At 36.2% G+C, this 27,329-nt stretch overlaps 1 protein-coding gene across 6 annotated transcripts in view; it reads right to left on the bottom strand.

Moving 5' to 3' along the window:
* The window catches only part of KIDINS220 (kinase D interacting substrate 220), a 101,486-nt gene that overhangs the window by 12,990 nt on the left and 61,167 nt on the right, over positions 1-27,329 (bottom strand). For 2 of the 6 annotated variants that reach the window (XM_056129953.1, XM_056129962.1), the window contains exons 23-27: positions 11,534-11,712; positions 9,228-9,454; positions 6,798-6,911; positions 6,041-6,097; positions 1,494-1,529 (exon numbers count right to left, since the gene is read on the bottom strand). In XM_056129953.1, the coding sequence (XP_055985928.1) occupies positions 1,494-1,529; positions 6,041-6,097; positions 6,798-6,911; positions 9,228-9,454; positions 11,534-11,712 (613 nt within the window). The remainder of the gene's footprint in view (positions 1-1,493; positions 1,530-6,040; positions 6,098-6,797; positions 6,912-9,227; positions 9,455-11,533; positions 11,713-27,329) is intronic. The other 4 variants (XM_056129964.1, XM_056129965.1, XM_056129966.1 and 1 more) reach the window with 2 other exon arrangements.

Raw genomic sequence — 27,329 nt, 5'->3', positions numbered from 1 at the left:
TAACCATATATTCAATAAGAAAATCTACTGCCATGTAAAGTCAATAATCCTATTATATACAAACTTAAAATTAATGTTTAAGCATTCACTCTGATTAAGGTTACGAGAGTTAACTGATAAGATAAAGTTTAAATATTTGATATTCACATAATCACTTCATAAAATAAATTATTTATACCACAGCCAATATTCATAACTATCTTTTCAAATTTTTATTTGTTTCACTGGACATGGTGAATGTAACAGATGCACTAAAACACTGAAAAAAAGCCTTCAGAGCCTTTAACTCACTAAATTGTGAACGTAATGAAGAAATGCATCTGAGCACTCTGATTAACATCTATTCAGTCATGTAGATTTTTTAAAAAATGAACCCAAAATGTTCACCACTGATATTATTTTCCCCTACTTATTAAATTGGTAACAGATGTTCTCCAAAGTTAAAAATAATCTAGAGATGCCCATGTGGACTAGAAATTAATTTGTAATACTTTTTTAGTAAAATGAAGGGGAAGGCTGTGCTGACCTAATATGATATACTTTTCTTTAAACACGTTGTTACTACGCATGGGAGTCTCGCTCTCTAGTTTATCTCAATCTGACTAGAAAGAGACTTTCCTCCTTATATCTCTTTAGAGCTTAAATATCAAAAGAGGAGTACTAATGAAATAACAGTACACTATAATATACTCAAAACACAAAAGAAAGTTATTGTTAACCTAACTGAAAAATGTAACTTCTCAAGCTATAAGAGAAATTTATCTACTCAAACTTGATAGATGAGGATTAACACTACATTTTAAGGGTAACTTTTAAAATAGCACTAAACAACTGCAATGAACACGACTGTCATTTTTATTAACTCTTAACTATATCCTAGGACTTCAATAATAACATTATTGCAGTATCTTATTTCAGTAAAAATATCTCAACCTATTATAATTTATTAAAAGTTCAGGAAAAGAATGTTTTCTTGAATTGAATTTTGGTATAAAGACTTCCAAGTCAGAAATGAATGTGATTTTTCACTATTAAAGGAAAAATAAACCAATACTTTCACAAACTGAGATGAAATAATTAAAATGTATTGGGGGGCCCAAGAAATAGTACAGAGGTTAAGGTGCTTGCCTTGAGTGCAGCCAACCCCAATTTGATCCCAGGCATCACCCCAAAGCACTGCCAGGAGTGATCTCTGAGCACAGAGTAGGGGTGCCTCCATGAAGGTAAGGGGCGGGGGAGGGGAGACAGAGGGGTGGAGAGAGAGAGAGAGCAGAGAGAGAAAGAGAAAGAAAGAGAGAGACAGAGAGAGGGAGAGAAAGAGGGAGAGAAAAAGGGAGAGGGAGAGAGAGGGAGGGAGAGAGCGAGCACTTTGAATTCTGTAGAAAGCGTGAGTCAGCCCACATGGAGAGTTTCTAAAGCTGACAGGTTCTTCCTGTTGGGAGCCTTCACCCTAAAAACAAGTTGAATGTCCCCCCACCCCCTGCATTCCTTACCCTTGGCATCTTTAACATTCGCATCCAAGTCTGTTCCTGAACAATGAAAGACAGCTTGATTTGGGATATATTTGTTTGAGAACAGGTTATAAACTCTAAACCAGTGGTGGAAATAAAAAACCATCTACAGATGGACCCCATCTTTTTTGTGTGCATGTTCCTTTACTTTTTAATTAATCAGTCCACTGAATGGATCTAGTTTAATGAGATCTAAGACTTTCACAACTTAATAATACCTTTATTAGAATATTCAGTGGCTTTCATCAGTTTTCTAAAGGAAAAGTAACAGCAAAATGAAAACAAGGACACTGCATTAGCACTTGCTTTTGCAATTCTAACGTTATTTACAGTGAGACTGTTATCAGTGATTTGATGCCTTTAAAGTGAGGTATAAGTTACCTAAATAATGTTGCTGACTAATGGTATCAAGTAGCCTCTGTGGCTGAGAAGGTGGAGGGAGAACAACTCAGGTAATACCAACCAGTCCCGTGGAGTTCATGCCCAATTCAATCAGCCTAATCAATGGCTGAATAAATAGCAATACTCCTACATTAAAATAAAAACAAAATACCAATCAGTCCCTTGATAACTCTCAAAATTCATCAGCTCAATGTGGGCAGGATTTTCATGTGCTTTGTACACTGAAACTTCGTACTAGAATACCTTTCAATAAGTATTCAGTATGTTTACTAAACGTGAGCAGTCAAGAGTTATACTGTCCTTCCGTTGTTCATCGATTTGCTCGAGCGGGCCCAGTAATGTCTCCATTTTGAGACTTGTTGTTACTGTGTTTGGCATATTGAATACGTCACGGGTAGCTTGTCAGGCTTTGCCGTGCGGGCGAGATACTCTTGGTAGCTTGCCGGGCTCTCTGAGAGGGGTGGAGGAATCGAACCCGGCTAGGCCGGGCTGGCTGCGTGCAAGGCAAACGCCCTACCGCTGTGCTATGGCTCCAGCCCATCTTTTATATTAAGCTAAATAATTCAAGAAAGAATAAAAGAATAAAAAATATATATACTTATAGGGGCCTAACAGGTAGCTCAAGGGCCGGAGCACTTGTGTTGCATGCCTGATTTCATTCCTGGCACCACATGGTTCACTAAGCCTACTCAGCTGAAAGTGACCCTGGTGACCTCTGACTTGAGAACCAGCATCAACCCCTGTGGACCAAGTATTTTCAAAGTGCTGTCAGAGCACTGGTGGGAAGAGGTTCCTCTTACCCTCCCCCTCACCATCCTACAATGACACAGCATGAAGAGAAATGCTCTATCATATCTTCCTCTGAAAAAAATGCTTTTCAATGAAACCCAACTTCCCACCATGAGTGCTATATCCTAAATAAAAAGACTACAGCACAACAACTCTGAAGCATGATCACAAAATGTCATTAAGGAGGCCTGACTATGTGCTTCTCTTGACAGACCCTACACAACGCAGTGCCACTTTAGAACAAATGTCAGCCGCATGCAAGACAAACAACTTGACCTCACCAGCCCTCAATCAATTTTCAATAGGGTTCATATAAAGTGATTAGCACTCTTCTCTCTAATGAGATAAAGGTTACTTAAAATGAAATCACTTTAGTTTCTAAGTGTCAAAAGTTCCACAGAACTTGGTCTTTGGAATAGTAATAACAACGACTAATAACTTCTAAACTAATGCTAAGACTCAGTAATCCTTAAGTCAGAACTATGAAGTGGTCTGCTTTATCTAGATGAATATGAATGTCTGAGAAATTAAATAATTTATCCCAAAGAAAAAAATTAAACCCCAGCATCTATTTAATGTGAAAGAATACGTATTTGGACTTATTCATGCTTATTAATGGGAAAAAAGAAGGCATGAAACAGAAGAATGGGCTGATCCAGGGCACGCAGACTCCACCCCACATCTGGCGTTGTCTGCAGTGAGCCTGAGTGGTGGTACAGACTCTCAGGCTCTAGTGTCTGTCTCAACAATGCCTCTGGACTAGATAGATCATGGCTACTGATGCTCTCTGAGAGCCCCCTAGAGCAAAGCCAAATCCAAGGTGGGGGCCAGAATTCTCTTCTTACTGGTTTTATAAACAGGAGATCAAATTAAGCTGCCATCTTACCAAAGGGATTTCTGCAGTAAAGGTTTGGAGAAAAACAAAGAGACCTGGTTCCAAGCACTCTGTGAAATATAATGTGGGTCCAATATTAATATTTTCCCCCAATTTTATAAGACTTGGCAGATATTTTCTCTATTATAAAATTCTAAGAAAAAATATTATTAGCTTAGAAAGTTAACTTTGTAAAATACTTGGACATATTTATAATTTATCTGATAACCCTTGGCTGGCTTTCAAAAACTGTAAGTACTATAATATTCCTTTTGTGTGAAAGTCAATTATTTTTATAATGATTAACTTTATAAAGGCTTAAATTTCTTGTGGTAAAAAAAAAGATGGGCCCACCTGTAATGAAAAGACTATATGGTGAAATCTGACCTTTTTTTTGGTATTTTAAAATTTACTTATTTATTTTTTTTACTCTAATGACAAGACAAAAATGTACAGCTCTTGACTTATCTATGAGCAGTTATTGTCAGGAACTGTTTCATACAGGGTACAATGGAATGAACAGAGGTGAAATCATCCATGGTCCAGTTATCTCAGAAAAACACAATTTTTTTAGTACAAAACAGAAAAGCACTAAAAGGCTAAATAATTTTCATGTATTTCTGAGTTGGTTCAAAATCCCAGACCATGCTCCCATGAACAGATGTTTCTTTCTATTTCCACCACTGCAATTTCTAGTTTTTACTAGTCTTCTACAAAGTAAGTTTTTTATTCTATTGTCATTGTTAATTTCTTTAAAGCAAAGAAAGGTTGGTAAGCATCTCTAATTCACTAGGCAAATCATCAAAAACTATCTTTTAATATTAAAAGAACAGCAAATTATATGGTTACTTTATTAAACAAAATCAACTAATTTATGTAGAGCACCTTTACTCTTTGTTATTGGGTTTCTAAACACATCTCAAGAAACACATTATTTCCCCTTTCCAAAAAATCTCTTCCAAATTTGATGAATGCTCCTTTAGTGGTCCCTGAAAAAAAAAACCCTATAGACATCTTTTAATTTACAAGTGTTTGTACACACTTTTAAATACGAGAACTAATACAACATGTCTGTGTCACTGGGACCATCAAATTCTTTTTCAACGGTTTATTGATGCTCCACTTGGTGAAGTTTGTTGAAGAATGTTAACTCAGAGAATGACATGCATGAATCTAAGTATTAAAGGCTCTCTGACCACACCAAGTGGCATTACTGTATAGAGTGGCAATGACCCTTGAATGAAAGCAAAACCCAAAACCTAAAATAGAATTATGGCTTATCCAGCATAACATTCTTGGAGAAGTGAAGTCACTGACACACTCCAGCTGAAATGTTCATGACTTCAAAGACACATCAACCCCACAAAGAAAACACCAGAATGGTTTTCTTTCTCTAACACTAACTCAAAGAATTACTCCCTCCCAATACTCATTATTTTAGGAAAAATTATGATAAACCGGAATTGCAGGTTTCACAGCAATATTTCTCCTGAAATATGCCCTGTCATATTTCACTGTAGCTTTAAACTGAGGAAATGGCATAACATTTTACAAATAAATCAGAGGGTAAAATAGAGATTGGATTCTTAAGTTTCCCACCAAGTAAATGGAGCTTCTTTACATCTTCATCAATTTAATGTACTGAGTCTTGAAGAATAAAGTGATTTCCTATGCAAATATATTTATTGAATAAACCTCTATTAAGGTACTGGTAAAAAATGTTTAAAAAATTCCTTCTGTATGGTGAGCTGTTTACCTGCAAATTTTGCTTATGAACTGTGAACACTCCCACCAAGAATGAGTCATTAAGATCAAAAACAAACTAACTGAGACTATGTCATCTAGCTTAATGTTCATCAACTGGGAGCCATAACTGGGCTCTCTGTGGTCCCAGAATATTCCAAGAAAACCCATGGTGGATGAGGCCCCGGCATGAGAGTAGGAGGCCAACTAACAGCACAAGGTGAGCCACAGTTCAAAAAGGGTTGAGAAATACTGATTTAGATCATACTGTCTTTTTTGTGGTCTAAAGAGTGAATCTGAAGATTTCAAAAACAATTCTTTGTGTATAGTACCAATGGTAGGTTTAAGAAAAATAGTTAAAGGTGAAGAATAGTCAAAGGTGAAAACTTGTTCTTCATCACTAAGAAGCAAATATCACCAACATCAGGAATGTTCCTGACAGCTGCTAGAAAAACTTTTATTTTTTCCTACAATTAAAAAAAAAATCCAAGTCATGTCACTGGAACAGGGAAAAGCAGGAAGCAATAAAGAGTAAAGTGAAATATTAGGTTTTCAATCAATCCACAAACTATGATTATTAGTACTCAACTACTCTGCACGAGCTTCCCATCACACCACAAATGCAGAGTTAGTGAACTGCTGTCATTACAATTAAGACAGTTGTTACTGCCAAAGAAGCGATGAGATGCTTGCACTCCACACCACAGGACTACTCCGTTACCCTTGAGGAGTCTGTGGGTGAAGAAAGCCCCTCAGCAGCATCCTCCTTGATAACCTCCTAACAACACAAAACAAGAGTGTGGGTGAAAGGTGAAGGGATGAGCTGAACAAAGGTGAGGAACAAACATGATGTTAAAATAATAACACGATACACTGTATGTGACTAGAGTCTTCCTTTGATGGCATTTGAAAGTTTAGCAGTTAGAAAGCTACAGCTTTCTTTGCCTCCTAATTTATAAAAAAGAATTAAGAGGAATTTTCTTTTTTAAGTTGTTAAACTAAATTTGTCATCAGGAGTAGCTAAATTTTAGGCACAAATGTGCTTTGTTTAGTCTAGAACTCAGTAAGTACATTTGAATAATTTTCCTTACCTATTTAGTTTCTGTGATTAGTTAATTTTTTCCCCCCACTATATGTCTCCAATTTTCATATGGCGGGGTTAGTACATATATCATATTAAGGTCCTTCAAAAAGATATTAGCATACATAAAGATTTAGTTTTAAAGTTTTGATTATATAACTACACTGTAAGTCTGAAGCTTTGGTTGTAAACAACTGGACATAAATTTATTGTGGCTATTCATCATTTATCTTCCATTGACCAGATATGAAGACAAAATATCTTTTATGTTAGTAATAGCTATGCTTCTTATTTATAAATTAAGCTGTGCTCTCTGTCTATAGAAAGGACATACCCAAACTTGCAGTACTATCTATTTTTCTTATATTATTACTTAATTACCCTTTTTTATACTTACTAGGCCACTGCTTTGATCTCTGGGCAAATTCGTTTTTACTGATGGACGTGAGATGAGATGTTGGGTACCGCCAGGGTAATACCTTGGCGTGTAAAGGTATGGGGCAAAGAATGGCTATGGAAAAAACACGTAACAAAAGAAGGGGGTAAACAGTTACAGAAATCAAAGTGTAATGAGATTTATCAAATGAAATTAACCAATAATACACAAGTCCAAATTTTCAATACAAATGACAAAACAAAAGAAAAAAACACGACTATGCTCTAAGACATAAAACACAAATTTGAAACATTTCAATTTAAATTTTTATAATGCTCATTTAACTAAGCTTTAGTTTAAAGTAAATAAAACTTTTTACCTTCAATTTAACAAGCTTCTCTTCTCATTTAACATTTGTATATAATAACCATTTCTAAGTGATTTACAAATATAAACTTATAATCTTAAAGGAATATTGTTCTTTATCAAAAGGTATTAATCTTAAAACACAAATAAATAAAAGTCCTGATTATTTGAAAATATCCTGATGAAAATTACAGCAATGCTGCTACTCCAAGTTTCTGTGTTTTTGCTTCTAGTTATTATTTACTCCAGTTACTGAGGCTTTTCTTTAAGGATAAAATAGGAAATCCATTGTTGATATCTATAACCATAGCACTTATTATGACAATTTCATATAAATACAACAAATATAAAAATTAAAATTCATTAAACTTACACAGCGGGTAGGGCGTTTGCCTTGCATGCAGCCAACATGGCCAACCCGAGTTCGATTCCTCCGCCCCTCTCGGAGAGCCTGGCAAGCTACCGACAGTCTCTCGCCCGCATGGCAGAGCCTGGCAAGCTCCCCGTGACGTATTCGATATGCCAGACACAGTGACAACAAAGTCTCCAATGGAGACGTTACTGGGCCCGCTCGAGCAAATCGATGATCAACGGGAGGGCCTTTTTATTAAACTTATACTGAAGTAATAGCATCCTCTTTTCTTCTGCCATCTTAAGAAAATTCTTCTATCCTTAATACTAAAAGTCTCAATAACTACAGTAAATAATAAATAGAAGTAAAAACACAGAAAAGAACAAAAATTTTCTAAAATCAGTATTTAAGGTATCATATGATTGTTATTCATGTATGATCAGTAAATACAGGGTCCTAGACCAGATGGCACACTAAATTTTAGTTTGGGGGGGGCCACACCGGGCTGTGTCAGAGCTTAGTCTTTGCTCTGCATTCATTGATCACTCCTGGTAGGGCTCAGGGGTTGTCTGAGTGCAAGGCAAGTGCCTTAGCTACTCTCTCTTTAGCTCCTAACTATTCTTTAAAATAAACTTTTGGTTTGAAAGCTAGCATCTACTGATCAATTGAGCCATTTGACATAAAATTATAGTATATTTTAGCACTGGTAAGTAATAACCTGCCTACCAAAGTTTTACATTTTACAAAAATAAACCACATTATTAAATGATATTCTATTTTTTCTCCTTTTACGAAGGAAAGAAAATAACATTCATAGCCTCCTTTAAAATGGTATACCTAATAACCCACACAGGAATATAACTCTTCAAAAATTGAAAAATTGATTTAAATTCTAATTCCGTCCTTGTCATATTTATTTTAAGCTTCTCTTTCTTCTAGTTATTCAGGAATTTATTTAGGAAAATGACTGGCTTTTATTAATATTAGCCATTATACTTTTTTGAACTGACTAAAAAGTAAACAAAAGTAAGAAATCAGGATCAATCTTCAGAGTATAATGCTAGGGATTATGCTCTATTCCTCATGGGAAATATCATGAAAGTGAGGATTATCTGGGAACACTGAACTTGATAGAGTCTGATAATATCTATAATATTAGCTGTGCTCTCTAAAAGGTAAAATGTCCTTCTTATGCTAAGTAAACATATTGATATTAGGTAAACAACAAAAAAAAAATCTAAGTTTACAAAAGGTGCTATAGGTGCTATTATTTGGCTATAATATCTGATTCCTATATATGTAACTTTCTATCATTATTTCACGTTTAAAAACTGTAACTAACATTAAATATAGGTTTACTGAACTATTGTAGACATTTAAGCTTATTATTTTAAGCAGGAATATAAATTATCATATAAAATTTAGCCAATGGAACATTTGTTCATAACCAAAGAAGCAGGTCCCCTGGAAGCATGGGCTAGTCACCGCTCAACAGTGGAGTTTACTTTATCAAGATAAGAATAAAAACTCTCATATTTAGACTCAAGTCATATATAGGTTCTGTTAAACTTCAAAATCATTTTCCTTTCAATAAATCATCTACTTTAAATTCAAACTTCACATTTTCCTATTGTATAGCCAAAGCAGTTTCAAAACAATATCAGAATCCATAAACAGAACGTTTCTGATATTTCCCAGGAACAAATTCTTAACAGTTCCTCCCACTCCCTTACCCTGTTGTAGAATGGATGCTGAGGTCCCGTCATACCACTGTAATAGCTGCTGTGAGGCTGTGGAGATACAACCCCTCCTCCAAAGGGACCATTGAAGGAAGTGGAAGAAGAACAGACAGACGGAGGCTGACTGTAGCCAGACGGTGCTCTTGCAGGAGCTTCGTGTAAAGACAGAGCAGGATATGCAAGTCCTCCGATATTAATCTGGTCTCTGGCAGCACGAACGTCTAAAAGATTAAATTACACCCCAGAAGGCAAAAGAAAATAGGACGTTGCTAATTAGTACAATTATTACTTCCTCTAGTTAGCTGACAGAAATGTGGTTTTCTCACTCTTGACAAGGATTCCAACTGTCTTAATAGTCAGGGTTTCTGAAATATTCTGTACACATTCTAGTGAGTGTAAAATCCCAATATAAAACCTACATAAAAAGGGGCGAAAGAGAGAGACCAAGGGCTAGAGCAATAGCACAGTGGGTAGGATGTCTGCCATGCACAGTCAACCTGGGTTCGATTCCCAGCAACACATATGGTCCCCAGAGCACTGCCAGAAGTAATTCTTGAGTGCAGAGCCAGGAGTAAGCCCTGAGAATTTCCAGGTGTGACCCAAAAAGAAAGAGAGAGAGAGAGAGAGAGAGAGAGAGAGAGAGAGAGAGAGAGAGAGAGAGAGAGAGAGACCAGAGCAATAGTATAAAGGTAAGATGCTTGCCTTGCATGTGGCTGTCCTGGATTCATTCCCGGCACCCCAATAGTCCCCTGAGCCCTGCCAGGAGTGATCCCTGAGTGCGGAACCAGGAGGAGGCCATAGGACCATTGGGTATGGTTCAAAAGAAAAATAAGTGGGGTGGGTTGGAGAGACAGTACAGCAGGTAAGGCTCTTGCCCGGAATACAGCTGACTCGGGTTCAATTTTTGACACCCTATGTATGGTTCTGTGACCCCCACCAGAAGTAATCCCTGAGCAACACCAGGAATAACCCCGAAACAAAACCAAACAAAAAGCTCCATAAAAGAACATTAAAAACCCTTGTGTATAATTTGAAGTTAGCAATATCTAGGTTCTTTTCTCTGGATCCAGCAATATAATTTTTTCTCTGATTTTTTCCTTCCTCCCTCCCTCCCTCCCTTCCTTTTCTTCCTCCCTCTCTTCCCTCCTTCCTTCCTTCCTTCCTTCTTTCCTTCCTTCTTCCCACTCTCCCTCCCTCCCTTCCTTTCTTTCCTTCTCCCCCCTCCTGCAAGCTACCGTGGCTAAACCTTTTGGGACTTGGAGGGAAATATTGGGGACTGAACTCAGGGTCTCCACATGCAAGGCATTGCCCTTTGGGCAATCTCCTCAGTCCCATGTCTTTTAAAGTCATTTGTTTTTGTTTTTTTCTTTCAACAATTCTTATGATTCAAAATGTATTACTGAATATTAGTAATTGCATGTCTTTTTTATAAATACTATTTTAGCTAACATACTGGGTTTCCACACTATATGAGTCATCTACCAGTGAACAATCACACAAAATTCCATAACCTCAAAGTACACCTCTGACATCAGCCTCATCACAGTTTTCTGAAAAAATAATATAAGTATAGTTTAAGTCTCTTTTAAATTTAGAAAACTGAAAGGTGGGTGAACAGTGCCAATATGACACAAAAATAGGGTGCTTTAATCAATATTTTTGTGTGTGCATACAGTGCTGCCTTAGAAACACCTCCTAATTCCTCAAACTATAATGTTTATATCTTCAGGATCTATTTCACAAATTCAAGCTAAAATCTGAAAAGTGATATAAAGGCCTTCTCCCTTTCTCCTCCCCACACCCCCTTTCTTTTTGGTTTTTGGATTGAACTCAGCAGTACTCAGAGATTATTCCTGGCTCTTGCTCAAGGGTCAGTCCTGGGAGAGCTTGGGGGACGATACGTGGTGCCAGAGATTGAACCTAGATTAGCCTCATGCAGGGCAAGTATCCTACCCACCGTACCAACATTTTCTTACCCTGAGAAGAGATCACTACTTAAAACAGAAGACTGGTGCAAAAAAAAAAAATGCACCAACATCTAATGAAGTTACTAATGAAGGAAATCTGATTCCAAAGTAAGAACTCTAGTGTGTGAGTGGGGAAACATAACTAAGTTTAACCAATAACATTTCTAAATGAATGCCAAGACTCTTAACCCTCAATTTTATTAACTGCCCTAATGCTTGATATAGTATTTCTCCATTTTTAAAAATATAGCAGGGAAATTTTATATAGATAATTATAAACAGGAAAATTTCTGAGACTCTCAGAAAAGAAAAATCAAATTGACTAATACTCACCTGCAATAATTTCCCGTAGTTTGGGGTCTAGGTTTACTGTGCATGGCAAAAAGGTCTTCACATCTCGAGCCACAAGAACTGGGGTCCGTGAAGATAAAAACACTTCAAAATTTCTTATGTCTCCATCTATTTCAAGCAGTGGCTCAACATCTTTTGTTGTTGGAATATTCTTTGATATTCTTCAGGAAAAAAAAATCAAATGAAAAAGGTCACAGATGACACAATCAGAAATACAAGTCCTGCATACAGAACCTATCATTTATAAAAATGTGTACAACATTATACATGTTGCTCTCATTTGAAAATGTGGTTTTTGTTTTGGGGGCTATCACTGATGATGTGATGATGCTGAGGGCTTACTCCTAGATCTGTGCTCATGGGACTATATGCAGTATTGGGGTTTGTTAGGAATCAAACAGGTATTAGCCATGTGCAAGGCAAACACCTGCCTGCGTACACGCACATACACAGTACATCACATAATAATAAGTACTTCTCAGGAAAAACAAAAAAGAGTCATCATTTTACAATGAGAGTAGATTTCAGGTAAAGAATCTGCCTTAAGTTATATAACTAGGTAAAAGAATATGATAATCTTTAAAAATCTGTTTATTATAAAAACACTATATTCTTGCCTTTGTAAAGAAAAGGAATCTATTCTAAATTATAAAACTTATCTCTGGGTTCGACCTTTTTGTTTCATTCAAAAAATGTTTTATTGTAGTTTAACTAACATGGCTACAATGGTGTACAACATTTACAATTTTAGACAAACTGGCAGGCTACCGAATGTAACCTGCCCACACGGCGGAGTCTGGCAAACTCCCCGTGGCGTACCCAATATGCCAAATACCAGTAACAATGATGGGTCTCATTCTCCTAACCCTGAAAGAGCCTTGAATATGGCACCTTCTTAAAAATCTCAGGGCTAGGATGACGGAGATGTTACTGGGGCCTGCTCGAAGTAATCGACGAATAACAAGATAGTCGTGATCGTGATCGTGGTGTACAAAGTAACATCACTACTATCCTTATGTCACTTTGGATTTTCCTCTTAGAAAGAATACTGGGGAACTGGGAGCAGGGCAGAGCCTCTGGAGAAGCACTCAAGTGCTGGAGTGCATTCCCAAGGATACTGAGCCCAACTGGGCTCACAGTTCTGTGCTAGTGCCTAAGGGTGTGTTGCTGCTTGACCTGGAGGTCCTGTGGACTACTAAACTAATTCCATGATACTCAGGAGCCTTCAGGGGCTACCTACAGTGATGCCAGAGAATCATGTGGTACTGGGGATCTAATTCCTATACGATTTCTAACCCCTCTACTAGCTCCCTGGCCCCCAAAAGAAAGATTTTGTAGAGACCAGGAATGTGTAAGAACTGGGTCTGATTCCTTGCATTGCAAAATATTTATTTTTAATTACAAAAGGTTTAAATTTTATTTATAAATTATTACATGTTAATCATAAATATATGATAAAAATAAAAATATATACACAATAAAATAAAAATACATATGACTTGAAATACAGAAAAATAACTCAGTGACCTCAAATTACCAATCACAATTACTGCAAATATAGAATCTCATTTAGTCATTTTTTTACATTGTTTTTGGATTTGCTTATTAAACAATTTTGTATCAAGCAGAGGTGTAGTGTAGAAATATGTGGCACACATTCACTAGAAAGTATTTGGATAACAATAACATACTTATGTTGAACTATGTGAAACTGCTACTTCAAAGTAAAAAATGTCCAATTCTGACAATTCTGTATGTTCAATCTAACATTCCAGGTAAAATGCTGATCAGAGGTAGTATGTAAAAATGCTTCACAAAGAGATGAAATGTGAAGGAGTGATTTAAAAAGAAAAAGATGGGGCTGAAGAGATAGCACAGGGATTAAGCTGCTTGCCTTGCATGTAATTACCAGGGATTAATCCTCAAACATCACTACCAGCAGTTATCCCTGAGTACAGAACTAAGAGTAAGCCCTGAGTACTAATGGGTGTGTCCCAAAAGAGAAAAGGAAAAAAAAAGAGTGAAGAGATAGATAGAAAACTAGAAATAATCCAAATGTCTACTAATAGATTAATAAGTAACAAGTGATATATCCACGTAATGGGAATCTTATTTCACAATACAGAGGAATGAACTTATTAACACATGCAACATGAATAAATCTCATAAATAATGCTGCATATCAAAGAGTAAAGAATACAGTTGTAAGATTTCACATAAATATATCTATAAAATGTAAACCAATTCAAAATGACAAATATGACATGGAGTTCCCTATGAAGTTAGATGTGAGAAAGAGGAAGATTCTAAAGGAAACTTTTGGAAGTGATAATTGCGGTAACAATTTTTGTGGGCCTATGGACAAATGAATTGAGAAAATTTTTTAAAAATGAGATATTTCATATATAAAGTATATCTCAAGAAAATATGCAGCTTAAAAATAACTGTGCATTCAGATATCTTCAAACCACCGAATTCCCAATTAGTCAAGAATATTAACCAGGTTAACGATAGCGCAAAGGTCTGGAGCACAAACTTTGTATAGTGGAGCCCTGGGTTCAATTCTTAGATCCACATAGTCCCTTAAGCGCCACTGTGTGTGACCCCTCTCCCACAAACAGAACACTTACTCTACCTATAGTGAACACTAAGATTTTCATGTCCATCAACAAGTAAAATGAATTCTTACTCTAATATTAGTTATTTATTCAGCACTCTACTGCTCAGATCCAAAAGCAAATATTTAAAAACACATCTAAAGGAAAATCCAGATAGAGAAATTAGCAAAAACAGAAAAAGATAGGGTACTAGTAAGAAACTGAGACTCTCGACTTTGTCTTAAAGAATTCTAGGAAGTTCCTTTGACTCACAGATACTTGTATGAAATAGAAAAGTCCTCTGAAATGAGATTATTTCCTGTGGTAGGGCATTTGCCTTGCACGCAGCTGGCTGGGCCAACTCGGGTTTGATTCCTCCGCCCCTCTCGGAGAGCCCAGCAAGCTACCCAGAGTATCTCGCCTGCACCGCACGGCAGAGCCTGGCAACTTACCTGTGAAGTATTTGATATGCCAAACACAGTAACAAGTGTCACAATGGAGATGTTACTGGACCTGCTCGAGCAAATCGATGGACAACAGGACAATGCCAGGACAGTGACAGTGAGATTACAATGCATTTAAACAAATCCACCTATACTTAAAATGAATCAAAGAACAGGTGCACCTAAAATCATTTGCAAAATGGCTGAAATACCAGCACTTAAACAGTTAAAAAGGTAGTTCATCTATTCCAGGAGTTCAACATAATATACGGAGACGCTAGGAAGATTTAGATTAAAAAAAACACAGCTGACAAGTCACATGAAGCAAATTAGCTGAATTTTAATGCCGACTCTGCTTATGCTTGAATATGAACAGTGTTCTCAACATGATGAACAATAGTGCTGTTCACAAGCCAACAGTCTACTGCTGGTTTCCAGATTGAAGTCTCTATTCTAACCTTTTGAGCTCAATACATTAAACTCTTTTACTGAAAGAGATATTTATGTAAATGATAATATTTTGGCAGAGAGCCACCAAAATCATATGTGCCTTTATTTTTCAGATATTTTTCCAAAGGTTAGTATTTAAAGAATTCAAGTAACTTCACTTTTCAATTAAGAGTGAATTTAAATTTCCAGTATTATGAGTCATGTGAATTAAAGTTGCCAGCAGTTAAATGGCTCACAGAAAGCATTATAAAACCTCAGGCAGCAATGAGCCCCTAGTAAGTTTAAATGCGATTTCTTTCTATGCTACCAATCTAGCAGTATTTGTTAACGCCAATATCAAAGTAAGTTAAAAGCACTTTGATTATAAATGACAGCGGTTCATAGAGAGTACATATTAATTTCTTGGCAGAGATTACAAAAGGCATCATATCACTTCCACTCAAAATGAACTTTTACATGGAAAAAATTATATTTTAAATAATAAATATAAATGGGTTATAAGAGCATAATTTATATAAAGGTACAATTCATTGTACTTTACCTAAAAGGAAGTGATAATATAATCATAAAGCAGCTAAAAACTAAGAAAAATTTCTTAAAAAATTTGAACAAGGTTAAAAAAGTGCTCTTTATCTAAAAGTAACTGACAATATAATGTAATAGAGAGGGTGCTTTACCTAAAAGTAACTGATAATCTAATTTAATCATAAAGTGGTTCAAAGGTAAGAAAAACTTCTTAAAAAATTAGAAACAACATAAAAGCTCCCAACTGTCCTAGATTTTGAAAGCCTTGAAACAAATTTATAGCAGACTCTCAAATACTTCCTATCCATGAATACCGATTTATTAGAAGCACTTTTGAGATTCTGGGAGATAGAGGGAGCTCAGAGAGAAAATTGCCACTCAGCATTGTAGCCCAATGCCCAGAAACAATAGAAAATGAAAAGTATTCTTGAGCCTTCTATTCACCTAAGGAAAAATTACCAATAACCTGCCACCAAAGAAACTAAGGACCCTCTCCTGTCTGCCTTCACCCAGTAAGCTATCCCTCCATTTGTCCTTCTGTACCCAGCTCCATTCCCTACCCTTCAAGGAAGTCCCTCCCAGGAGCAGATTATGTTCCACTACTCTGAGGACTCAAAGCACAAATAATTGACTGACCCCATGGGATTAGTTTAAAGTCTATCTCCCCTTCAGACTATAATTTTTTTTTTTAAGCTTTTGATTTTGTTCGGATTGGCCATGTTGGTTGCGTGCAAGGCAAACACCCTGCCTGCTGTGCTATCACTGCAGCCCTGGAGTGTCACTCCAGCCCTGGAGTGTCACTCCAGCCCTGGAGTGATAGCACAGCGGTAGGGCGTTTGCCTTGCATGCAGCCAACCTGGCTGAGACAGGTTCGATTCCTCCACCCCTCTTGGAGAGCCTGGCAAGCTACTGAGAGTATTCAATATGCCAAACACAGTAACAAGAAGTTTAACAATGGAGATGTTACTGGGCCCGCTCGAGCAAATCAATGAACAACGGGAACCAGATTTTGTTCACCAATGGATTACACCCATGCTTAGCACAGAATACCATCACATACTTTTTACCAAATAAGTATCTATACAATGTATTAACTGCTTCATCACTGTATCCTTTATGATACTGAAAAAAATCACTATGCTTGGGAAAAGAACAGGTTGATCCATTTTTGGTTTTTTATTAGGTTGATCCATTTTAGGTTAATTTTCATTCATGGTCAGAAGTAAGCATCCAATTTAATTCTTTTGCATGTGAAAATCTTGTTGTCCCAGACCACTTGTTGAAGAGACTGTTCTTTCTTCAACTGAACAGCTCTGTGAAACTGGAATAATTTTGTATTCATTTAGATTTTCTGTGGCCAAGGAAAGTGATTACCAGGGAACAACCTAGTACTACTCATACTTAGCATGTGCAGTACTACTGATCTATATCCCGGCTCTTAGATTTTCTTTAATTTAGCAGTCTTGTGCAGTGATTTTTAGCATCCAAGCCTGTAACCTCACTAGTTAAATTTATTCCTGGATAATTCACTCATTTAGAATATATAGTATATAGAATTGCACTATTAATTTTCTTTTAATTTGTTCATTGCAGATGTATAGAAACAATATTTCGTGTGTGTTTGCATGCGCGCTGCTCAGTAACCCAAAATTTTGTTGACTTTGTTTACTAGCTCTCAATTTTGTTGTGAATTCTATGGGATTTTTCTCTATTACAGGAACATGTCATTTGGAATCTGAGACAGTTTTAGTTCTTCTATTCTGAACTGAATTCTTTTATTTCTGTTTCCTGTCTAGCAGTACTGACCAGAACTTTTAGTCCAATGTTGAATAGTAATGGTGAAAGTGAGTGTCTCTGTCAACTCAGATTGCTCTAATAGGTCCACAACAATAGCTCAAAAGTTCTTTGAGCATGAAAATGAGACCATGATGCCAACATGGTTAAGTTCTGATGAGAACCTTCTCCCAGGTTCACAGTTATTTCTCTGGTACTTTTACATGAATATGAATCCCAACAAAGGACTTCAGATATCATCTAAACCTATTAAGCTATTAAAGGCCTCCACTTCCAAATACTATCAGCTGAGTTTTGGAAGGATGATTCATTCCAGGGCAGCAGACTTCCTTGTCTTAGGACGAAACCTTGCAATCACAGTAGAGAATAAGGTTAGCTGAGCTGTGTATTTTTCATAAGTATGCTTTATTATGTTGAGTAACCTTCCTCCTATTCCTGTTTTTCTGAGTGTTGTCATCCAAGAAAGGGTGTTGGATTTTGTCAAACCACATGCCCATAAACATTCTCTTGCAATTCTTTTTATGTCTTTAAGATTAGGAGTAATGTGTCCTTTCTGGTAAGATGAGACACTTATCTTGTGTCTTCTCTTTTCATTTTGTCAGTCTACTGAAAGATTTGTTGGTCTTTACAAATGACTTTTCGCTTCATTGATTCTCTATTCCTTATTTATCCCTTCTCTAATCTTTATTATTTTCCTTTTTTTGTGCTAGTTAGAAAATTTTCTAAATGCTCTTTTTCTAGTTTCTCAAGGTGTAAATTAGGTTATTCAAGATATTATTTTTAAACCTAAGCATTTATAGTTATGAATTTCATTATGAGCACTGACTTTGCTACCATCTGAAAATTCTCATAAAGGTTCTATAACCTTCCATATTATACTGGAAAGAATATTTGCCTCTATGGGAGTCTGAAAGATAAGGCAATTCTCTTGCTATATCTAAAGTAATGAATAACAAAGCTTTAGAGGCTAAATCCCAAAACAGAAGTTTGTGTTGAATGCAGAGCAACACTCAAAGAACTTGTTAGAAGAGAAAACAAAGAAGCATCTGGATGTGTTGGCCTGAGTAAATTCTCAAGACAACAGTGTGCAGAGTATTCGGTTTTCCCCCTAATACCTGCATTCCAAAGTCTACAGAAGTAATGGTATATTTTATAGGCATTTTATTCAGTAAAACAGGAGAAAATAAAAATCACTTATATTTGTGGCGCACAGAATAGATTGTCAAGTAGAACCTCTAGGCTTATTTGTTGATTTCTAGTTTCAAGCTTTTAAAGTGTTTTACTTATAACTCAGACCACAACTTGGAAGTATGTCATGTGAGCACAGAAATGAGGCTTAGTCAATCTCTAGTGATGATTCAACTTGCTAGTATATTCAACTGACTAGGAAATTTGGTAAAACCAAACCTGGGGAAACATCTCTTTTTGACACTATTATATAAACTTCCTCCATATTTATGTGACAGATGTTTTCTATGAAGTGCTGTTTTGATAAATGCAGCAATTTCTAGAAATACAATGTCTGCATGAACTGCAACTTCACTTTTTTTCTAAAATAAATATTTCTGCACTAACAGGTTTTAAATACTAACAGATGATCTCAGGTATTTTTGGATAAGATAATACTGTTTGATGATTAAAATAAAAAGCAATGTAACTAATTTCCCATCAAACAACAAAATACTTAAAGTCTAGATCACTTGTGATTTGGGTGTGTGTTTGGCAGGTGATTTAACCTCTCAAGATAGACTCCAGTTGCCTGAATTGAATTCAAAATCCTAATTACTTATGTCTAAGAGACTATGTATGACCTGATAATGCTTCTCATGTCCCCCATGTGGGGAGAAGCCCTTCTTCCAGAACAATGAAAGAAAATCCAACCTACACATGATGTCACTTTCATGTCCTACCTCCCATGGTTTTCTGGTATGAAAAAATGAAACAAAGCTTCATTTGACTTTAAGGTGGCCACTCTGAAAACAAAAGGTTATTTTTGTACCTTTCTTGTACAAAAGGTACAAGAAAGGATTGACAGAAGGGGGTCACAGGTAAAAGCTCAAAGAAGTATCTCTACTTAGGTTCTGCTATAATTCTGATAAGGCGCGACCCTCTGTACATGTAAGTCATGACAACTGTTTAGGGTAAGGTATCCTTTCTCTTATATAAAATTGAATAGGAAAGATTTATTTTAATGAATTGAAGAATTAGAGAAGGAAATTTTAAAAAAACCTTTTTGTGTATGAATATCAGAGCTGGCGAATCTCTGAGCCAAGTATTTTATTTACTTTATCTAATTTCTCTCAACATTCCATAAAGAATTATTTCAACTTTTTAACATGAAAAAACAATGGCTCCCAACGATTAAGAAACTGGCTGGTATCAGTTTGGATATAAGCAGCAGAGAACCTGTGTCTCTGATTCAAAAGCCTCTGCCCAATTCCCTGAATGGTTCAAACTGAGTGCCATAGACAGAGTTCTAAATTCATAAGTCAATGGCTTACCTGTTTTGATTCCTTAAAAATAAGACAGAAAGCTGGATAAGATACACTTAGAATGACCATCATGTAAGCTTGAATCTCCAAGGCCATCCTGGCATTCCTTTTTCTTTTCTTTCTTCCTTTTTCTTTTTTGTTGCAAATATTAAAATAATTTTTCCCTTCCATCTTTGTATGCCTATTTACATTCCTTAAATTTTAAAATTTGCACCAGCATTTTTCTGTACACAAAATTATGCAAGCATGTACACTACTCCACCCTATGTCTGAGCAAAAAGCTTAATAACTATTTACAAAATCAAAACCATAATTCATGACATAACCCTGTCCGACTGAGACAAGCAGCACCCAAAATTTCCAATTATAAGAACATGAGCAACTCTAAGATACATTGATAATTCACCTATGAAGCATAATTCTATATTAATCTTCTGTTAAGTTTCTGGAAGAGCTTAATTGAAAACATCATATCACTGCAAAACAAATGTGAAAATCAGCATTTGAATTTACTTAGGATTTAGAATTATCTATAATGTGCCAAGGTTGAATGCAGATACAAAAAGTTTTGGGGGAGTGAGGGGTGATGGTAGGGCTACACCCGGCAGTCCTCAGGGCTTACTCCTGGCTCTACTACTAGCTGGAGTAACACCTGGAGGAGTACAGGGGACCATATCTGGTGCTGAAGATCAAACCTGGGTCAGCTGCGAGCTAGGCAAGTACCCTAACCATTGCGATATCTCTCTAGCACCCCCCCACCTCATAAAAAGATTTCTTAACCATTGTAGGATTACTGTAATTACCCACAAGTTTCAATTTTAATATTACTCAAATTTCATTCTAATGAAAATGTTAAAATACAGATTTTTAAATGCCACATTTGGCAGTACTTAGGATTATTCCTAATTTTGTATTCAGGGATCACTCCTGATAGTGCACAGAGAACCACACGTAGTGCTGGGGATGAACTGGATCAACTGAATGCACAGCAAGTGTCTTGTCCGCTCTGCTATCTCTCTGTTACCGGGAAATGTTAAAATTTAAATTTATCTTCATTCTACATTATCTGCATAAAATTTAATTTGCAGAAAGCCTTTCACACAAAGTCTTTTATCAAGCCCGAAAAACAGTGTGTTACAGCATGCTTACACCCAGTTAATACCTTGCAAGTAACCATCTGATAGCAATTTAAATGACCACATATAATTTCAAGTAATGAGATATATAATAATTATATATGTATGTAAAAGGCTAAAGGAGGCAACATAATTCACAAGTGACTCAGAATGGTATCTGTTATTGAAAGAAAAGCCTATTTATGTTGAAGTGAACATAATGAAATATTTTCAAATATTCTGATTAAAGTAAATGAGAATCAACTTTCAAATCCATTTAAGAAATATTAATGATACAGTGTGGTGCTAACAAGTAATAAGAGATGCTTATGTTATTGTACTTTAAGAAAGCTTAAAATGTATTACATTAGGGCTGGAGTACAGTGGGTAGGGCATTTGCCTTGCACACAGCTGACTCGAATTCAATCCCCTATGGTCCAAGCACTGCCAGGAATAATTCCTAGGTGCAGAGCCAGGAGTGACCCCTGAGCATCGTTGGGTGTGACACAAAAAGCAAAAAAAAAAAAAGTATTAAATTAAACCTTAAACATCAGGAGCAAATTTTTTACAATAAACTAGGCACAGACAGGCTGGAGCGATAGGACAGCGGATAGGGCATTTGCCTTGCACACAGCCAACATGGCCAATCCGAGTTTGATTCCTCCGCCCCTCTCGGAGAGCCCGGCAAGATACCGAGAGTATCTTGCCCGCACGTCAAAGCCTGGCAAGCTACCCGTGACTATTTGATATGCCAAACACATTAACAACAAGTCTCATGATGGAGACATTACTGGGCCCGCTCGAGGAAATCGATGAACAACGGGAGGACCGTGACAGTGATCTATAGGCACAGACAATAAAGCACAGAGAATGGTGGCTGCAAACACAAATGTACGCATAACGCATGTCTCATATTAAAACAAAACTTTTATTATCTAAGTTATATAAAGGTTTAATGCTTAAAGAGCACAGAACCCGAGTCTTAGTGTAGGATTTAATATTTTTAAATCTTAACACAAATTTTTAAGTAAATCCCTTTAAAAAGAAACATCTCTTTTCTTATCCACCCAGAGAGGCTGGAGAGATAGTATAGTGGGTGTATGGTATTATATCCAACAAATGAATGAAATTAATCAATACTTGTTTTTCTCCTTCTGACTTATTTTACTTAACTTGACCTCTTCCAATCCTATGTTATTGCAAATGTCAAGATTTCATCTTTTCTTACAGCTGAAAAGTGATCTCTTATGTACATAAATACCACATCTCCTTCAGCTACATGCGAAGCAAGTAGCTGACCTAAGTTCGTTTCCAGGCACCATATCCAGTCCCCTGAGCACTGGCATGGGTGACCCCTGAACACAAGCCAGATGAAAGCCCTGAGTGGGGTGTGGTCCCCAAACAAACAAAACCCCCAAATGATCAGAGAGTCACCCATTTACTTATGAATAAGATTCTCAGGGCTTACAAATGTTCAATGAATGATTTTGAAGAAATGAAAATTGAGTTTTAGAGTTTTAAATATTCATTACACTTGGTGTTTTTCGTACTTTCCTGTAAAAAAAGGAATGCAAAATGCATCACACATCTTATTTCCTCTGTTGAACATGGTAATAATCTTTCTAAGGAAATACTGCCATCTTGTGGGCTTGCTGAATATTGCTAACAAAAGCACTTGCATAACGATTTTATAGCAGCAACTCACTTTATCTTATCTAATGCTTTTTGTCAACTAGCATCTTTTCTGGGTAGGTTACTATTATTTATTCCCATTTTTAAAGAATTTTATGCTTTTGCTTAAAAACGTAAAATCACAAATAAGGAAATAAGGATAAATTGATCACTAAGGACATTAATATTTTGGGCAAATTTTAATCCTTCAATAATCAAATTTACTTTAAATATAAGCAATGCTCTTACTCTATTTTAAATTTAAATTTTGTAAATTGTAACCTTATATGGCAATAATATATTTTGTTCTACATATTAAGACATATACTTTATTAGTTTTATTTTTTTAAGTTAAATATACTTTAAAAAAAAATGGAACCACTGTGAGATACAGCTACAAAGCTGTTATGGTTGGGTTTCAGTCATACAGTGTTCCAATATCCAACCCTCCACCAGTATACATATCCCACCACCAAATGACCAAAACACATCATAAAGGTTCACAACTTTATTTTTAAGTTTTTTTTATATAGAATTTATTGCAGTTATTAGAAACAGTTAAAACTGAATAGAATTTGGGGTTTTATCTATGGTGATAAGAATTTTACATTTTTATTAAGACCAAGTGAATCATCTAGAAAAATTTCTCAATGCTCTAACATTCCCACTGATAAATAATAATTTTAGACATTTACTTAAAAATATACCTGGCAATAAACTAGCTTAATTATATGTTTCTAGTATCTCAGATCCATTGATTATCTCTGCAGTTATAGTCAACCTCCTGGCTTCCTGAAATAGGCCAGTGGAACCTGCAACAGTGAGGGCTGTGTGATCTCAGGTCAATTCTCCTAGAGTTAAGAGGCCTCCCAGAGTTAAGAGTATTAAGTAAAATAATCTAGGAACAGTACTTATCCAATGTGTGGAACATACTGAAGGCACAAGTCATGTGAGCAACTGCTTTTTATAGCATGTGTCTAGTGTCTAACACACAATGATCTATAAATATCTAATTAATGATTAAACACAATCAAAAATGTTTAATCCAACAAAAATGGGGCACACGGCCTTTTTTAAAATGATACAGACCTCGGTCTGTGACGTGAAACTGCTAATATGAAGCAATTCCATCATACAGAAAGTTCACCAAAGGGTTAGAAAACAGCTTAACTCAAAATTTCAGGGAAGGGCTGGAGCCATAGCACAGCGGGTAAGGCGGTTTGCCTTGCACGCGGCCAACCCGGGTTCGATTTCCAGCAACCCATATGGTCCCCTGAGCACCACCAGGAGTGATTCCTGAGTGCAGAGCCAGGAGTAACCCCGGTGCAATGCTGGGTATGACCCAAAAAGAAAAAAAAATTCAGGGAAATGCCGATGAAATAATATTGCAATTATTATTTATATATCAAAGCAATAATATTGCTTTGATATTATTACCTAATCACTGTCACTGTCACTGTCACTGTCCTCCCATTCATCAATTTTCTCGAGTGGGCCCAGTAACATCTCCATTTTGAGACTTCTTGTTACTGTGTTTGGCATACTGAATACGTCACGGGTAGCTTGCTAGGCTTTGCTGTGCGTGCGAGATGCTCTCAGTAGCTAGCCAGGCTCTCCGAGAGGGGCAGACCAACCAAACCTGGCTTGGCTGGGCTGGCTGCACGCAAGGCAAACGCCCTACCGCTATGCTACCGCTCCAGCCCTATTACCTAATAAATGGCTGAAATATATAAGCACTGCAATCTCTGTGTTCAGTCTGACTGGGGATAGACTGGTGTTACATTTTACCCACATCCAGAACCCAACAACAAGGGTCTTGTGGATACTATTTTTCAAGATGCAGCTTCTCATTTACTACCTTTCTCCAATCCATGCTTTCCCCAATCCAAATGTCTTGATCTTTATTTTTTCAGAAATATTCACCACACTACTCTATGCTAAGAATGTCTAGAAACAAGGAATTCATAAAAGTTTATAAAAGTTACAGTCCATGGAGTTTAGTATTGGGTTGAAGAACTATATTTTAAAGAAAAAGCAATGCAAATATTAATAATAAAAAGTGCTATGCAGAAACATATCAGTATATGGTGAATATACCTAATAAAATCTTGGAGAATGGGTATTCCTGATTACAAGGGACTTCCTGAGGTTTTAGCTCAGATCAGAAGATCATTAAAGCACTTAATTAGAGAGCAGATCAGTAGAATGAGGTAGGAGAGGAGAGAGTGGACCAGAGAGAAGTTCCAACGTTCCTCCAAAAGCTGCCCATGACCTCCCGTAACCTCATCTCCAACCAGACAGAGCTCTCTGACTGGATTCCTGGAGGCATAGAGCTTCCGTGTTGGTATTTCTCAAACATACATAGCACTATCTGACCTTAGATCCTCTGTCCAAACAGTGGCCTGTGGCTAAAAATTCTTTCCCTGAAAATCTGCTTGGCTAGTTTTGTTTCCTGTAAGTTTTTGCTCAATGTCCTCCTTCCCCAAGGAGGACTATGCTTCACTCCCTCTTCTTGCTCTGTTCTAGTTTACATTATATTTTCCATTGCACCTGCCGTCTTTCAACATGCTGTAGCACTGTCCTCTAACTGTTCACTGATTTGCTCGAGCGGGCCCAGGAACGTCTCCATTATGAGACGTGTTACTGTGTTTGGCATATGAATACGCCACGGGTAGCTTGCCAGGCTTTGCCGTGTGGGCAAGATACTCTCAGTAGCTTGGCAGGCTCTCCAAGAGGGTGGAGGAATCGAACACAGGTCTGCCAGGCCGGCCACATGCAAGGCAAACAACCTACCACTGTGCTATCGCTCCAGCTCCAGTAATTTTTTTTTTAAGATAGAAAATACTAGTATATTCCTAGGTATTTGATGTTTGGGGGACTATTTGAAGTGTAGTAATTTTTTTGATTAAAAAATAGGAAATACTGATGAAACATTGGAGTCCTAAATAGTATTGTGTATTCATATATATTAAGAACAATAGATATGCAGAATAATGATAGAAACACTAATTATAGACAAAATATCAATTTAATAAATGCTGAATAACAACATCCACAGAGAGGTCACATCATTCCAAAATGGAATAATTTCATTATGATTCTACACTATATATAAAACATCAAACTGACATACATGAAATAGTTTGAAAAAAAACATTTGTGATATCTCAAAACTTAAATGTAAAGAAAAAATCATCAGTACCAAGGACATACTTTGGACTATAAGAGATGAGAGACATTGTCACAAATCTAAAGTAACTAGTGTCCAATACTTCCTACTATTCCTATTCGGATCCTAAGTCCACAGGCAAAAGAAGCAAATCGGTGCATAATCTACACCACATGATGTTGTAGATTATGAAGGACTAATAATCACTGAGAACACAAAGAAGAAGGAAGTGAGTGAGAGCTGAAAACACATTAAAAGCAACAAAATCAAGCTCATGAAACTTTGGCTGTGTATCAGGAAGAATACCAAAAGACATATGTGTCATTAAGAAAAATGTCTTAAGAACAGAAATACCATCACTTGAATAATTTAAGGATACCGAATTTGGGCAAATGTTATAAATAAATGTCTACTTAACAAATATTTATTTCAATGTAATGAGAAATGGTTACCATTCCAGCTCTCTTAAAATTTATTCTATTGTTTTAAAAAATAGAATATCAAAATAATAGAATAGCAAAGCAGAATATAAAAATAAAACATAGCATTCACATTAATAAAACTAGTATAATTATATTATCTTGAGTAAAATATTGCTTTAGCAGTGTCAAACAGAACTGTTAAACTATTATATTCATGAAAACTATTTAGTATTTTAAAAACCTGCAATTGTGGTGTATATATACAGTAGAATACACTCCACTAAGAAAAGATGAAGTTTTATTTATATATTTATTTTTTTTTTGCTACATCTGGTTTGAATGGAAGGTGTCGTGCAGCAAAGTCAGTCAGGTGGAGAAAGACAAAAATTAGATGATCTCACTCATAGAAACATAAAGAAACAGCAAAGGACTAGATAAAGTTCGGTAAAGGAAACCCTTAACCTCTGACGACAGCGTTGCAGTGACCTTAGGGAGGAATGTGGAAGGGGAGTGTCTTTTGGACTGCAGTGCAAGGTTCTGGCACTTTAGGGGTATATATAGTGTGGTAACCACATTAACCCCTAAAACCTACATTTATACACTTGTAACTAGTATTAACTCAAAAAAATTAAGAGGCTTCAGGCAGTTAGTAAAGGGAGAAAAAATATGCTGAGTAAAAACTAATTTTAAAAAAACTTATCATTTAAAATGCTTACTGAAAAAAAATACCAGAAATAAGTTTCATGCTAAAATATTTCAATGGTTGTCTAAAATGCTACAGAAAATTTTCATCTAAGGTTTTTTATTTTACTCCCTTTCTTCTTACTAAATGTACGTTAACCAAAAAACCCTCAAATGATCTAGACAAAAGCTTTTAGCTCAACACATAATTGCAAGAAAATTACAATAATTGTACCAATTAAAATAATCTTGAATGAACAGTATGTCATCTTAATGTTCCAATGGTTTATAGAGGGATCTACTTAATTAGCTGAAATTGCTTCCCAGTGTTAGTATCAAATGTCATTTGTTAAAAGTTGAACAATTTAGAAAATAATTTAACAAAGCAATTTCACCAAACACCAAGAACCAACATTTTC

This window comes from Sorex fumeus, unplaced genomic scaffold (assembly GCF_029834395.1).
Source record: "Sorex fumeus unplaced genomic scaffold, SorFum_2.1 ptg000006l, whole genome shotgun sequence".
In the NCBI taxonomy this organism is placed as follows: Eukaryota; Metazoa; Chordata; class Mammalia; order Eulipotyphla; family Soricidae; genus Sorex; species Sorex fumeus.
This window is presented reverse-complemented; position numbering and strand designations above follow the sequence as displayed.